Source organism: Brassica napus, chromosome A5 (genome assembly GCF_020379485.1).
Source record: "Brassica napus cultivar Da-Ae chromosome A5, Da-Ae, whole genome shotgun sequence".
Taxonomy (NCBI): Eukaryota; Viridiplantae; Streptophyta; class Magnoliopsida; order Brassicales; family Brassicaceae; genus Brassica; species Brassica napus.
Genome location: NC_063438.1, coordinates 21,537,185 through 21,550,921, shown reverse-complemented (window position 1 = coordinate 21,550,921; position 13,737 = coordinate 21,537,185). Strand labels below are relative to the sequence as shown.

Sequence of the window (13,737 nt, the reverse complement as noted above, 5' to 3'; positions counted from 1 at the left end):
TTGAATATAAAAAATCTGGAATATTTTTGCAGTTTTCTAAACGTACGAGTTCTTTTCTTTTCAAAAATCTCATCAAATAACATATGTAGAGGTGAGATTTGGCTATACCTATTTTTAAGTAAAAAAACAAGTGTAAAGTCTTCTGAAATTCCTTTTTTAACAAACTCTTGAAAAAAAAATTGTTTTGAATAACAGTAGATTTGATTTAGGTTTTACAAATTACTGTTTGAATGACAGAAGATTTCAAGTGATTTTTAATAACTATACACAAATTCTATATTCAACAACAGAAGATTTGAAGATGTATTTAGAAATCACTAGTTGAATAACATAAGATTTTAAAGAAAACTCAAATCATTCTAAAATCATTAGTTCATTAATACACCCCCCCCCCCCCCCTAAATGTTCAGTTTCATTCTTATTTAATTATAAAAATTATGTTGATTTAATTTTTCTTAATTTATGTAGAAAAAAAAATTAGTCACATAATTTGCATTGAAATTCTAAAACAATACTTATTTTGTAACAAAAAAATTTATTATATAACAACACTTTAGATTAGTAATTTATAGTCAGTATATGTTGCTGACGGAAAAAAAAGAAAAAGATTAGTAATTTATTGACAATGTTATTTTTACTCTTATGAAAGGACCTCGTAGACTTGTTTTGTAAGTAGAATCTATGTTGTTGAAGGTAGTATTATTTTCACGCTGGTAATTACTATTTGGATTCTTCTTAAAAGATAAAATGGACAGAGTTGCATGGATTATTGATTATTCATCAAAATATGACTGTTCAGAATGATGTAGTCAGACATGAATCATCATAAGACAGGTATAATTGTTGACTATAAAATCGTTTTGTAATATTTCTCATAATTTGTAATAGCATAATTAATCATCGACAAGAAAAAAGATTATTGATTATTCAGATGGAAACATATGTATCAAATTACCGAATCAAAATAGATCAGATCCAATTGAATAGTTGATTATGCGGACAAAACGGATCAAATAACAAATATCTCTAAAAATTCAGAAATTTGTTCCGTGCATACTCCTACTTTCCGAGACTTGCTGATTAATACATCAACTATGTAACTTGTGACAGAAATCGATCGGGATAGTTGATAGTCCGGTTAAATGGTAAATGTTAGAGAAGAGAGTATAAAATACTAAACCAATTGCATACGAATTGCTTATTTATAATGAAGATACGATCACAGGTCAGAATAACGGGGAAACTACATTATAATAGGAGATAAGTCGAGAACTCAATGAAAAACAAGAACAATAAAAAATCGGAAATAAATTATTTTGTCATTAGCATTAGAAGTCTAGTTCGTCGTAATTAGCTAAATGTTTTAGGAGCCCATCGTTCAGTCATCAGATTCCAATATACTCGCAAGACAATTCTGCATAATGAACATACATAAAGAAGATTATGCATACAATATTAGTAAATATGGAACATTATTACCATTTAGATATATACAACATGGAGACTTAGACTAATTATGTTACCTGAGATTTGTGGGGAAGGTGGAAGTTGTTGTTGTTCTTGGAGTGAATTTTCTTGGGCTTACTTAGACCTAGTTTCCACCAATTACGAGATCCCTTTGAGTTCGTACGGTCTGAATCTTGAACGCTTAGCTCTTCTCTAAGTGTGGTCACTTTTCGCTGATGAGTCTTCTCCAATGGCAACAAAACTCCACCAAAGAAGATCTCATCAGCCGCAGAAATAAAACCGTAGTTTTCGACATTGAATTTGAAATCAGACGAAACAGGAGCTTCCTTGTACTTCATCTGATCCTTTCTTGATGAAATTGTCTGATGAAGCGTCAGATGATCACTGTCTGCAAAATCATTGGAGAATGAAATTCTTGCGTCTACAAAGGATGGATACATTGCGTCTTGTTCTACAGTATTAGCCATCTCTCTCTGACTTTCTGGTAAGTATGTGTTTCTTTTAATGTGCAGTCTATGGGATCTTCATGCATCCACATGTTTTGCATTTTATAGATATGAGACGTGGTGGGCATCCATGTGGATTTCTCCTTTATTTTTGTAACCTAATATTAAACTTTTAAACCTAGTTTTTATACAGTACTGAGTTATACGGATTCAATGAACTAAAGATATTTAATTTTATAATTTTGACTCTTCATTGTGGATAACAAATAGTCAATGAACTACGACATCTTTACACTTACTTTATGGACATATATATTAATTGAAGCATTAATGCGCCGTAAATATGGTATAAATTTAGGGGGTAAATAAGGTATCGATAATAAGAACAGCATTAGTGGAGAATTTTTCAAAATCAACTTCTTAACCTTTTTATATTAAGTGAAATTTCTTTGGTCTAGTGATTTAACTAAAAGTTCAATAGAGATTGATCCGCACATCCACGCGTATATTAGTTCTTACATTTTTATATATTAATATTTGTTTTTTATAATTAGTGTCATATATTCTAGATATATCATAATATAACTAATTGTATTTAAAAGACGTTGACCGAATCAGATAATATAGTTATTTTTGATACAAATATCTGAACCCGTTTCTCATACATATGTTATTTAGATATTTTATGTTAATATACATCAAAATAGAACTCATCTAAACACAAAAAGACTTAACTCAAAACTCACATATAAATTTATAATATTCGAGTGGAGTCTAATTTCAAAAGAAAAAAATGATATCCGAAAAGAATAACTCATACCTAAATTGATAGTCAATGTTCATGCCTAACTAATTTTATAAATTAATAAAATGACTATTTCTATGTGTTTGGCTAAATTAAGTGAAATAGAAAGAGTTTTTTTATTCAGTAAATAATTATATAGAGTGAGAAATCAAGTGACAATAAATGTAATACATTTTTCAAGTAATTATTTTATTCACAAAAAATATCTTTAAATTATGTTTTTGGCTAAGTATTTTTCCACCGATTGAAACTAAAAAATAGTAAAACAAACTAAACTGAACAATTAACCATATGCAAAACTAAGTTATTATATTTTTGATTTGAAAACTAAAATAAAAATATGCACCATTATTATTATTTTAATATAATTAATGATGTGATGTATTGTTAAGGTAATAAAATTAATAAAAAATTTAAACTGAGTGAAATATGAAAAAAAAATTAATGTACTTATATTAGTGAAATTACTAAAATGACATCATACTTTTTTTATACTACTATCAATGTTTTCAAACAATTCTATTTTATATTTTCATTCATATTTTCAAATAATTCAAATATGTACTCTAGTTTTAAAAATATAGATTAATGTTTTTACAGCATGAGATCTAAGGTTCAAACCTCAGAAAATATAATTTATGGAACATTATGGAGAAAATGGTTAGAAAAATCTTCAGCATAGTAGAAGGCGTATCATCGAACATGGATCTTAGGGCGGGTCGGAGTGGCGATGTCAGACATGTTTTCTCATTAAGTGGTAAAATTGTCGACCGCATAGAATCGTCTATTTAATATTTCTCATAGTTCTAGTAACATAATTAACCAGAAAGTGAAAAATATATATATTAATATATCAATATTTTAAAACTTTATTAATAAAATTAATTTTAGTGTTTAAGGATAATTATACCAATATGAAAAGGATACTAATTAGCAGAGCATGAGTAGTCAGCATTTCTTTTTTTGGTTTCTGAGCAAAAACAAAATAATTAAATATTGCAAAAAAAGAGAGAAAAAGTAGAAAAGATGAGAATCGTTTCTTTGGGAAGGCACTCTCAACAATTCATGAGAGATTATTGTACCATGTGTTCTTCTTTAATTTATAAACCACATTAAAAATTAATACAAAATTAAATTAAATGAAATACTATTACAATAATGGTTAGAGACTCACTTTATGAAATGACCCATTGCTGAATGAGGTTCTCAAATTATGTTGAAAGTTCTTCTCATTTTTCTATAATTATACCCTCTTTTTAAATTTTTATTTCTTAATAATATTTTGAGTGTGAGACACCCATGAAAAACCATTTGATATGGGTGCCCAAACACTCTAATTTTGTTTATATTCATTTTAAAAACAAAAACAAAATGACCTACCAAAATTCAGTAGTACTATATTTTTCATCTGACTATGTGTTTTTACATTTATTTAAAAATTTGAAACTAAAAATGATGTTGTTTACGTAACTATCAATAATGGTCTGCAGACTTCAGCACACTAAACTCATTATAAACTTGAATCAAGTATCTACATTTTCTTTAATCCAAGTATGGTGGTAGTAGTTCTTTAGCCAAACATATCTATTTTGTAAGAAAAGGTTATATTACTACATCAATATAAATTGTTAAATATTTTTCAATATAAATTCAGTTATATATTTTAAAATTTTGTGATATATATATTCTTCATTTTGACTATTTTATCCTCTTTTGCTAATAATACTAATGAATCATTCAAATTGGAACTACAACATATAACTATTTATCCTATATCAGAAAATATATTATATTTGTGAAGCAAAAAACTCAGATAAGAAGAAAAAAAAATAATTATAAAAACTCATGACATGGGTATCATCAAAAGTTTTATTTAAAAAAATAGATCTGAATTCAATGCAGATTAAATTGTGAAATCTAAGATCGTAACCAAAAAAATTCAACAATTATTTTTGCCGAGAATTCTTCCTTCAATTTTGTATAGATATAGATCTATAGATGCATTGCATATATCAGTTTAGTAATTTAATTTGCATGAATTTCTGTTGTCTCTTACGCTTTGTTCGATCTAAATGAATGGCACTTGTTAACCGACAAACGTCCATCTTGTCCGCATCGGTTTCTCATAATTATTATCTTAGAAATACTATTAGTATTTTTATCAATCGCTAATCCGCAAGTGTTAAGCCATTTGCTTGTTTTATATAAAGAAATGTTTGCATTTTCTTATTCATAAGATAAGTTTCGCTTTAACTATCTGCAGCTACACAAACTTGTAAATATTATGCACTCTAAAGTCGAGTGTGAACATATGTCTATAGTCTATTTTTCTCTCATATATATGTTTTTCAATTCATTTAGTCATGTACATAAATGTAAAATTGAAAATTACTAATAAATCAACAAAGATGAGCTACATTTAAGAATTATAACAAAAAAATATTCTTGGTAGGATATATTGATACTACCATTAATACTTTAACAAAACATTCAAAACAAAACAAATATAATTATATTTCTCTCAAATTAATGAACAGATTCATACATGTTAATATGTAATTACTCAATAATACTTAGTTACAGACAAACAGATGAATCAATCAAGGAGACAGAGTACTGTAGCACCAAATGAGCCATGTGAGTCTGAGCTGTAAATGTTCGACTGATCAAAAACCCCAAAAACAGAAAACAATATCTTTTAAAAAAAGAGGTAAAATCTATATTTTTGGATTCAGACTTTAGGGTTTGACTAAAACTGTGGTAACCTTTGTCTTAATGTGACCCTCACGTGCTTCAGTTCCAGTCCTAATGGAATTTCCCCACGTTTCTTCAACTAGGGTTTTAACGTGTGGCGCTTTAGACCAAACCAAGCTCGTTCGGCTTACGTAACTATTTATGTGCAAACCATTCATTTATCCAAAGTATAAATGCCATGTTCCCTTGAGTGCAATTTCGTATCCAGCAAGTTTTTCGGATCGAGTTTTTTCAAGTGATAATGTGTTAAACTCCCATCTCATTGACTACTAACAGTAACTAGACATTATCGATAATCAAACCTAGATACATTATCATATTTTGCATTTTCTTAAATAGTCTGAATTTACCAAATTGCATTAAGTATATTGTTTTCATATTAAAAGTAGAGTTTTTGATTATTAAAAATGGCGCAAAGCATGGTAAGGGAATCTAGACACATAGATAGCATCATAGGACTTTTGTGGTGGATAAGTAAGCTGTATCTAAAGTTTATTTTGGCTGTCTTCTTGTCTCCAGTTTACTCTACACCTTCTGTCTTCTTCCTCTTACTTAAGTCTCTGCCTTTCTTGTGTTATTCACTTAAACAAAATAAAACAGCTTTTTACCACACTACTTTTTATTTCTTAAAACAGAAGTACTTCACAAACAAAAAGACAAACAAACAAGTCCAATTATTGTCACCATTTTTTATCGGCGTTCACCCTTTTATGTAAAACTGAACACAATAATGCAAAGAAATAATAATCGACTTGTATTTCAAAAAGAGATGAGTAGATTTGTCTACTCAAGAAAGACCAATATCTCTGATGAATGTAACCGATCCAATTCTATCAGCCTTTGCCAAAGACGGGGCATTTCAAGGACCGATTCTAAATAGCTAGCGACTTTTCGAAGCTTTGGCTTGCTTTGGTTCAATCATTCGATCATGGTCTCATGGATTAACTAATTGGCAGTCACCAAAACTTAAAACAAACATGAAACATATATGATCGATATGCGTTCCTATCAGAACAAATCCCAGACGGGCCGGATTAACAAAACTGTCCAAACTAATAATTATGCGAGTAATATAAACAAAGTCTAATGGATCTCACAGGAAAAAGGAAAAAAAAAACTCAATTATATCCACGATATAGCACAACAATGTCTCTCTGAAGGCTCAAAAGCTTTAAATTTCACACAAAATCATCATCATGATTTACAGACACTTGATTTGGTCTTTGCAAAGGCATTTGCATTTGAGCACCATCAGTATTACTAGTACAGTGTAAACGCTTATACGTAGACAACTTCACTCTTTTGTTGGTCTCGTTGGGAGACAACGGTTGCAGCGGTTCCCGAGGTCTTTGTTGCGGCTTGTTGAAGCCACGGTTACTTACAGCTTGGTTTCGGTTGCGACCTGTTTCGGTTACTTCCGGTTTTGGACTAGGATTTGATTTGATGGGAATGAGCTTCCCATCTACCTGGTTTGTGAATACAAATGTAACCTGCAATGTTTTTATAGACCGTGAAAAGTTATCAGAAGCCTCTAAACTTCCTATACCACAGAGCTTGGCTTAGCGATTGATTAGATTGAAAAATAAACTCGGAGAGGCAACTAACCTCGTCACCAGCTGAAGCTTGCAGTATCATATCTGGAACAGACTTTGAGGTAGAATGATGACCCCAGCTTGCTAGATCTTCCTCCAATGGAGTGCCCACCTGAGACATTTCATGGAAAAAAACTTTTTAGATGAAATCAGATAGCAAACGCACGCGTAGAGTTTGTAGCTGACAATGGAATCAGTAACTAAATAGGAATCCTGTTTTGCTATGTTAAATATGATTTTCTGGTGGTAATGTTTCAGTGTTTTTTAAATCTAAGCTTTAGACAGACTGATTAGTGCAGGACGCAGTAACTAATCACATGAACGGACCTGTCTCTCGGAGATTTTCAACGAGTGAAGGCATCCTGCATCGTTTGCAAATCCGCCTATATCTTCTTGATCAGTCTGGCAAGCACTGTCATCAAGATTGTTCTCATTTCCTTCTTCCGTATTTTCTGTACCAGAGGCATCATTTTGGCACCTGCTGCAGCTCATCTTTCCATGGATTTCAGACCTATGAAAAAGGCAGAGTTTAAACCATTGGACTACTTTACAGTAGAGAATGTGTGTTCATGAATACTGAGATGCATAATCAGTTCCAAGAAAGTGGACATGACAGCCATATATGAGAGGGCAAACACATCGTGAGTTCAGGAGAAACACATACGTAACATCACCGTGGAAGGAAAATAAGTCTCTTAAATCCTCTGTTGAAAGTAAGTTTCCCTGGAAAATCAAAGATGTTGGGGTCAATATTTATGCATTGGGCATAAGCTGTCTAGTTGACGAATATAACATTCCAGCAAAGACCTGTCTAGTGCTGTTATCCGTCTGTTCATGCTGAATAACTTTTTGAAGCCCTTCTTTTGACATCTGACGCTGGTATACCTACCAATATATCAAGAGAAATACCAGTATTAGAGTTTAGCAATTACTCCCGCGAGCAAAAAGTGAGGTCAGTCAGTTCTGTGGGTGTGGTACATTACCTTTTCTTCAATAGTTCCAGTACTAAGAAATCTGTAGACATACACTCTTTTCTTTTGCCCATCCCTCCAAACTCTAGCAGCAGCCTTTTTGACAGCGAAGTAATGAATGTATAGCACAATCAATCATCCCTTATCGACAGTTCTGGAACAGATGTAAACGAAAGTTAAGATGATACTTACTTGTTTATCATTGGCAGGATTCCAATCGGGATCGAACAAAACAAGTCGATTAGCACCAATTAAATTTAATCCACAGCCACCTGCCTTGCTGCTTAAGAGAAATGCAAATTCATCCTACAGAAGCAAAACCCGAACCAAGTGATTAGTGTTTACTCAAGGTTTGTAACGAAGGGAGAAATAAATATATAAGATCAAGTACCTTTGTTGGGTCGTTCAACCGGTTAACAAGCTTCTGCCTCTTGCTGATAGATGTTGATCCATCCAGCCTCAGATAAGGATATCTTCTTTCGCGACAGAGTTGAGCGAAAAGATCCAATGTCTAGTGCAAAAGGTGCAGGCTATTATCATTGTATGCAGACTGGATTTAAAATTGCTATCTATATGGAACATACCACGATGATGGCTTTATGCAGTCAAACAACAAACAGAGTTCAGTTATTGTGATGTTTGTAAGAAATAGTTGCGTTTTGGATACAAACAGACCGATTAGCTTAGCCTGTTCTTTACCTTCTCAGATATCACATGCAGAAATATAATGGCTCATAAGCCTCGGGATAACACATAGCTTATGGGAGACTAATTCAAAATAAATTGAAACATCCATTATTGACAAGTAGGCCAGTAGTAACACTGTCCCGTTCGAATAAAATAAAAGTAGCATACCTGCGTATAGTTTGATACAAGGACTATGCGGTCATCTGTATTCCGACGTAGGTTAGCCAAAAGTCTGGAGAGAACATGCATTTTCCCAGAGAGTTCGACCCAGGCACCATCACCCCCGGTCCATGCTCCAGATCTGAATGGATGTTTCCATTTAGATCACAATCAGTGACACACATGCAGTCACACAATGATTCAAACTAGAGAAAGAAGCCTACCTCCCGGAGAACATTTCTGCAGGGAAAAACTCTAAGCAATCCTCAAAACCAATAGTACCAGGACTTTTGCTTTTTATTGTATCGTAAATTAGCTACATAGAAGAAAAGTACGTTTATCATTAAGCATAAATTGGGAAAGATCGAATAGATTTGTCAATCACGTTGATCATGGATCACTTGATCATAGCACCTTAAGATGTCACAAAGATGCCTAACAATATTGGAGAAACTTAATTACAAATGGATACCTTTGGATGATTGCAGAGCTTCTTGAGAGCTGTTATATAAGCCAAAACTTTTGTCTGCTTTGCATTATCAGCAAGTGCTCTTTTAAGCTGCATGCAGAGGCACCCATTGTATATAGTTACATGTATATTTTACATAACGTATTAAGAATGACTGTGATCAATGCTTACATTTTTTGAGCTTATAAAATGATTGTACAAAGTGGACTGGAGAGTAGTCATCTTGCAACAAACTACTTCAATTATCTGCAAAACATCCAGCAAGCATCAAGATTTTGATGTATTACTGAGTCCAAAATAAAGAAAGCAGCAAAACTAATAACTAGTAGCTAGGAAAAGATGTTCATTCTATTTATATTCTCATCAGCTGATTATGTCCCTGCTAATACTACATATAGTACTCAGTCTGACGATTCAGTATATGAAGAAGTAATTAAGCCAATTCTATTGACAGAGAAACGTTTTAGCATCATAAGACACTTATTCAGAAGCCTGTGGCAGATGCAGAAGGAAAGTTACCTTAGGTGGTAAATGATTGGAGAGCAATGCATTAGTTCTCCTCAATATAAACTGTAAACAAAAGAAATTCTTCTTAAGGTAAAGCAGTAAAATATAGGGCAATTGTCAATAATAGCACTAGAAGGAGAAAGTCACAAAAATGACATTCATTAGGCTTGTTCTTTTCACCGCCGCAGACGCAGCGCAGAAGGACCAAAATTATAACTGACTTTTGCCCAAATATGTGGAGAACACCGCAGGCAGCCGTACTTTCCACCATTAAAATCAGACGCAGCTCTCGTTTAGCTGTCGCTGTTTTACCCAGCGTCACGGAAAACACCGGCGGCATTTGCAAAAAGTAATCGCAGCGGCAAGTCATTTGTTCTCCACCATATATTTTCGTGATTTTGATGTGTTAATTTTGAGACGCTGACGCAGCGTCTGCGGCCGTGAAAAGAACAAGCCTATTAAAGGGTAAAATATCCCTAATACCCTTGATTTAAAATTAAATAAATAAACAAAAATAAAAAAAATTAAAAAAAATAAAAATTAAAAAAATTAAAAAAAGAATTTTTTTTTATAGTTTCAGATTATATGTTTTCAGATTCGAAATTTTATAAAAAAAATTTTGAAATTTTTTTTTCGAAATTTTTTTTTTTATTTTTTTTTTCAAATTTTCTTTTTATAATTTAAAAATACTTTTTAAAACAGTTTTTAAAATTTTTATTTTTTATTTTAGTATTTATTTTTTATAAAATTTTAAACCCTAATTCCAAAACCCACCCCTTAACTCTAAACCCTAAGGTTTGGATTAATTAACCCAAGGGGTATAAGTGTATATTTACCTTTTTAATGAAACCTATTTTTGTGACTTTGAGCCTTGAGTGCTACTTTGAGAACAAAAACTTGGTTTGGTGCTATCCTAGTCTTTTTCTCTAAAATATAAGCAACAATTATAGTGATGCTCTATTGATCATAGTACCAATATCATCTAAGCAAACTGCATTCGTTTTAAGAAATATATCTAGATGAAAATGAAATCTCAATGACAATTAGATACATACAAAATGCTACGAGGTACCTGATTCACTTTTGAACTCAGTTCTGCCGAGCGTTCAGCAGCTAAATTTTTCTCTTCCTCAGTAGCTGTAGGTTCTCTTCCACAAATAATAGGTGCCTTATGTATGATATATAAAAAAAAAAAGGATGCATCAGTTTACGAAAGATAACAACCGTTAGTCAACTGAAATGAAGTTATGACACAGATAACTGCGTAAGCAGATTCTCTAATCTCAAAACTATCTTTATAAGCTTTCAACCTAGTGGAATCCACAGGCTATGAAGCTGCTATACGGAAATGAAACATAAATAATGTAGCGGCAAAGTATACACTACAAAGTAACATACGCTTTTTTTTTTGTGCAACAAGTAACATACGCTAAACCTACATTTTTAGGCCAATAATCGGCTTGAGATACTGATTTTGACATAGTTACAGATGAACGAACACGGAATGATCGGATTAGAACCAAAGGGAGGAACAGAGTTTATTGTATGTCACCTCAAAATAGTGGCGAAAATGCGAAGCATCGCCTAAACTTCCTGGATTTGTAAAGTTGACCATGGCAAAAAACTCTTCCAAGTCATTCTGGAACATTCGGATGCTGAAGAATCAGAAAGAAGGGAAGAACGCAAAACATGAAGAAATCAGTGAAATTTTTCATTACCTGCATGGGAGTTCCAGACAACAAAACCCGCCTTTTGCATGTCAATGAAGCCAAAGCCTGCATCCAAATATTACAGTCGAAATCAGAAAAGACAAGATATAAAAAGTATCATTGTACAAACTTGGTAGGATACGAACTAAGTACGTATGTGCATGCTACCTTGTTAGTTAGTGTCTGGTCATTTTTCAACCTATGAGCCTCATCGCATATTAGAAGATCACAGGATCCAGTCTGGCCGAACTTGGATGAGTGCATTCGGAATGTCTCGTAAGAAATAATAAGTACCTGTTAACATTAATTAAGTGATAAGTGCACTTTTCAGAGTCAGCGGGCAAATATGCACAATTATACCTGCAAAGCGCTTCGTGGTCGAGTGAAACTATCTATTCCAGACAAAACATCATCTCGGGTGCTTTCACAGAGGGCTATAAGCTGAATCCTGTCTCCAACCCATTTCTTAATTTCAGCTTCCCAGTTACTGACAAGACTCGTTGGTGTAACAATAATGGCCTTTTTAACCATAGGAGTCCCATCAAATCCTTGACATAGAAGTGTGTATAGTAAAGTAATGGACTGCAATGTCTTCCCCAAACTGCCAAATAAATTTAGAAGGAGCTAAGAAAATTACATAGCAAAGTATAAGTGCCCAGACCACAATATCACATAAGGGAGAAGATGTATATTACCCCATGTCGTCAGCCAGAATGCAACCATTTATATTTTCCGAACCATGTAATCCTGAAACACAATCGAACATGAACTGCACACCTTCTCTGCAGCATCAGAAAAACCATCTCCATGTAAGTAAAGTTGTATATATCCTTCGTGATGCCAGTTATAAATAATGTGACACTCATTGATTTGTTGTATAGACAAGCCGTTCACTATGGTAAAATACTGAGAACATATTACGATGTGCTTCACCTAGCACTATGAGAGTGCGTTGGAAGCTTATAAGCAAGTTTTGATATCCTTAAGGATTACACTATTCTTGACATCATTTGTTAGATAGAAACTGGAAATACCTTTGATGAGGCCGAAGAAATCGAACAAGCAATGGATGCACAGTAATTTTCGTTGCGTCATCAGATTCTTCAAGTTGCCACAGTACCAACGGTTCAACTTCAGGTGGAAGAGAAACAGCTTCCTCTTCTTCATCTCTCTCAATAGTGGTTGATTCATTGAGCTTAGTAGGCAGAACAACCACAACTGGACTTGAAGAACCCCAAGGAACAAAGCGTTTCCGAGCCGAAAGGCGACGAGAAAGTTGACCGGTGGTATTATAACCATGAGAACAAGGAGGCTTGAAAGGCTTCCTACACACTGCCGCTCCTTCAGATACTGAAAGCACCCGAGGAAGGAGTGGCTGCCGTTGCACCACCAGATTGCCCCTGTGAACAGTGCAGAAGATTCAATTCCATTTTTCATAAAACAATCACACTCAAGGATATCTAATCGATACAGCTTCAGCGAACAACCACAATCATCAGCTTGAAGATGAAACCATAATGATACTCTACAAAGAATCGCGAGCAACTATATCAACCCTAAATCCCAATCTCGAAAACTCCAGATAGACGCTTACGAACAAAGCTTTAATCAAGTTCAAGCTCAAGCTCAAATTGATATCGAGAGACTTCGATTACGTACCTCAATAGATCGTTTACGTTCTTAGATTTCCGATCGGCGTCGGACGGAGGAGAAACGGCGGCAAGGTCTTCGCAGTCAGGGTTTTCGTCGGAATTTTCGTACTCTCCTTCCGAATCTTGAGATTCTTCCTCGTAACTGTCGCTGGAATCTTCGGAATCGGAAGACGAGATGACGACTTCTTCTTCTTCCTCCATTCTCGACGACGGTAGCCACCTACGACGACGAGTACAGAGTACGCTTTTAACGATTCTATTTGGCGGCAAGAAAGAAACCTAAAAACCAAATATTTTTGAAACAACAAAATAGATAAAAATAGGAATTGACTGAAATACCCTTGAAGCTAGATTGGCTTATAACCGTTTTAAGTTTAGGATATCAATTACGTAATTTCGTACCTTGTAATTTTCAAGTAATTTAAAATAAAATACTTAAACCGGTTATTGACTACCGTTTAAGGTAGGTTGGTTTAACCGGTTAAGCCTTTCTTTTCCTAAAATAATTTACGATAAAAT

At 33.4% G+C, this 13,737-nt stretch overlaps 2 protein-coding genes across 2 annotated transcripts; both read right to left on the bottom strand.

Moving 5' to 3' along the window:
* Nucleotides 1-1,172: 1,172 nt before the first annotated feature.
* Nucleotides 1,173-2,248, bottom strand: LOC111216071. The gene is made up of 2 exons (XM_022720353.2): nt 1,524-2,248; nt 1,173-1,414 (listed from the first exon to the last, which is right to left on the bottom strand). Exons 1-2 carry the CDS (start codon nt 1,932-1,934, stop codon nt 1,379-1,381), a joined length of 447 nt encoding a protein of 148 aa, XP_022576074.2. The 5' UTR covers nt 1,935-2,248; the 3' UTR covers nt 1,173-1,378.
* A 4,325-nt stretch (nt 2,249-6,573) lies between these two features.
* Nucleotides 6,574-13,506, bottom strand: LOC106453924 (protein CHROMATIN REMODELING 25-like). Its single transcript, XM_048781051.1, has 21 exons — nt 13,226-13,506; nt 12,601-12,966; nt 12,262-12,348; nt 11,927-12,167; nt 11,735-11,860; nt 11,576-11,632; nt 11,410-11,496; nt 10,930-11,025; nt 9,870-9,920; nt 9,522-9,596; nt 9,354-9,440; nt 9,106-9,197; nt 8,891-9,023; nt 8,427-8,546; nt 8,228-8,341; nt 8,048-8,131; nt 7,872-7,949; nt 7,729-7,787; nt 7,392-7,575; nt 7,078-7,176; nt 6,574-6,962 (listed from the first exon to the last, which is right to left on the bottom strand). The coding sequence occupies exons 1-21, from the start codon at nt 13,417-13,419 to the stop codon at nt 6,651-6,653; spliced, it is 2,742 nt and encodes a 913-aa protein (XP_048637008.1). The 5' UTR covers nt 13,420-13,506; the 3' UTR covers nt 6,574-6,650.
* Nucleotides 13,507-13,737: the final 231 nt, after the last annotated feature.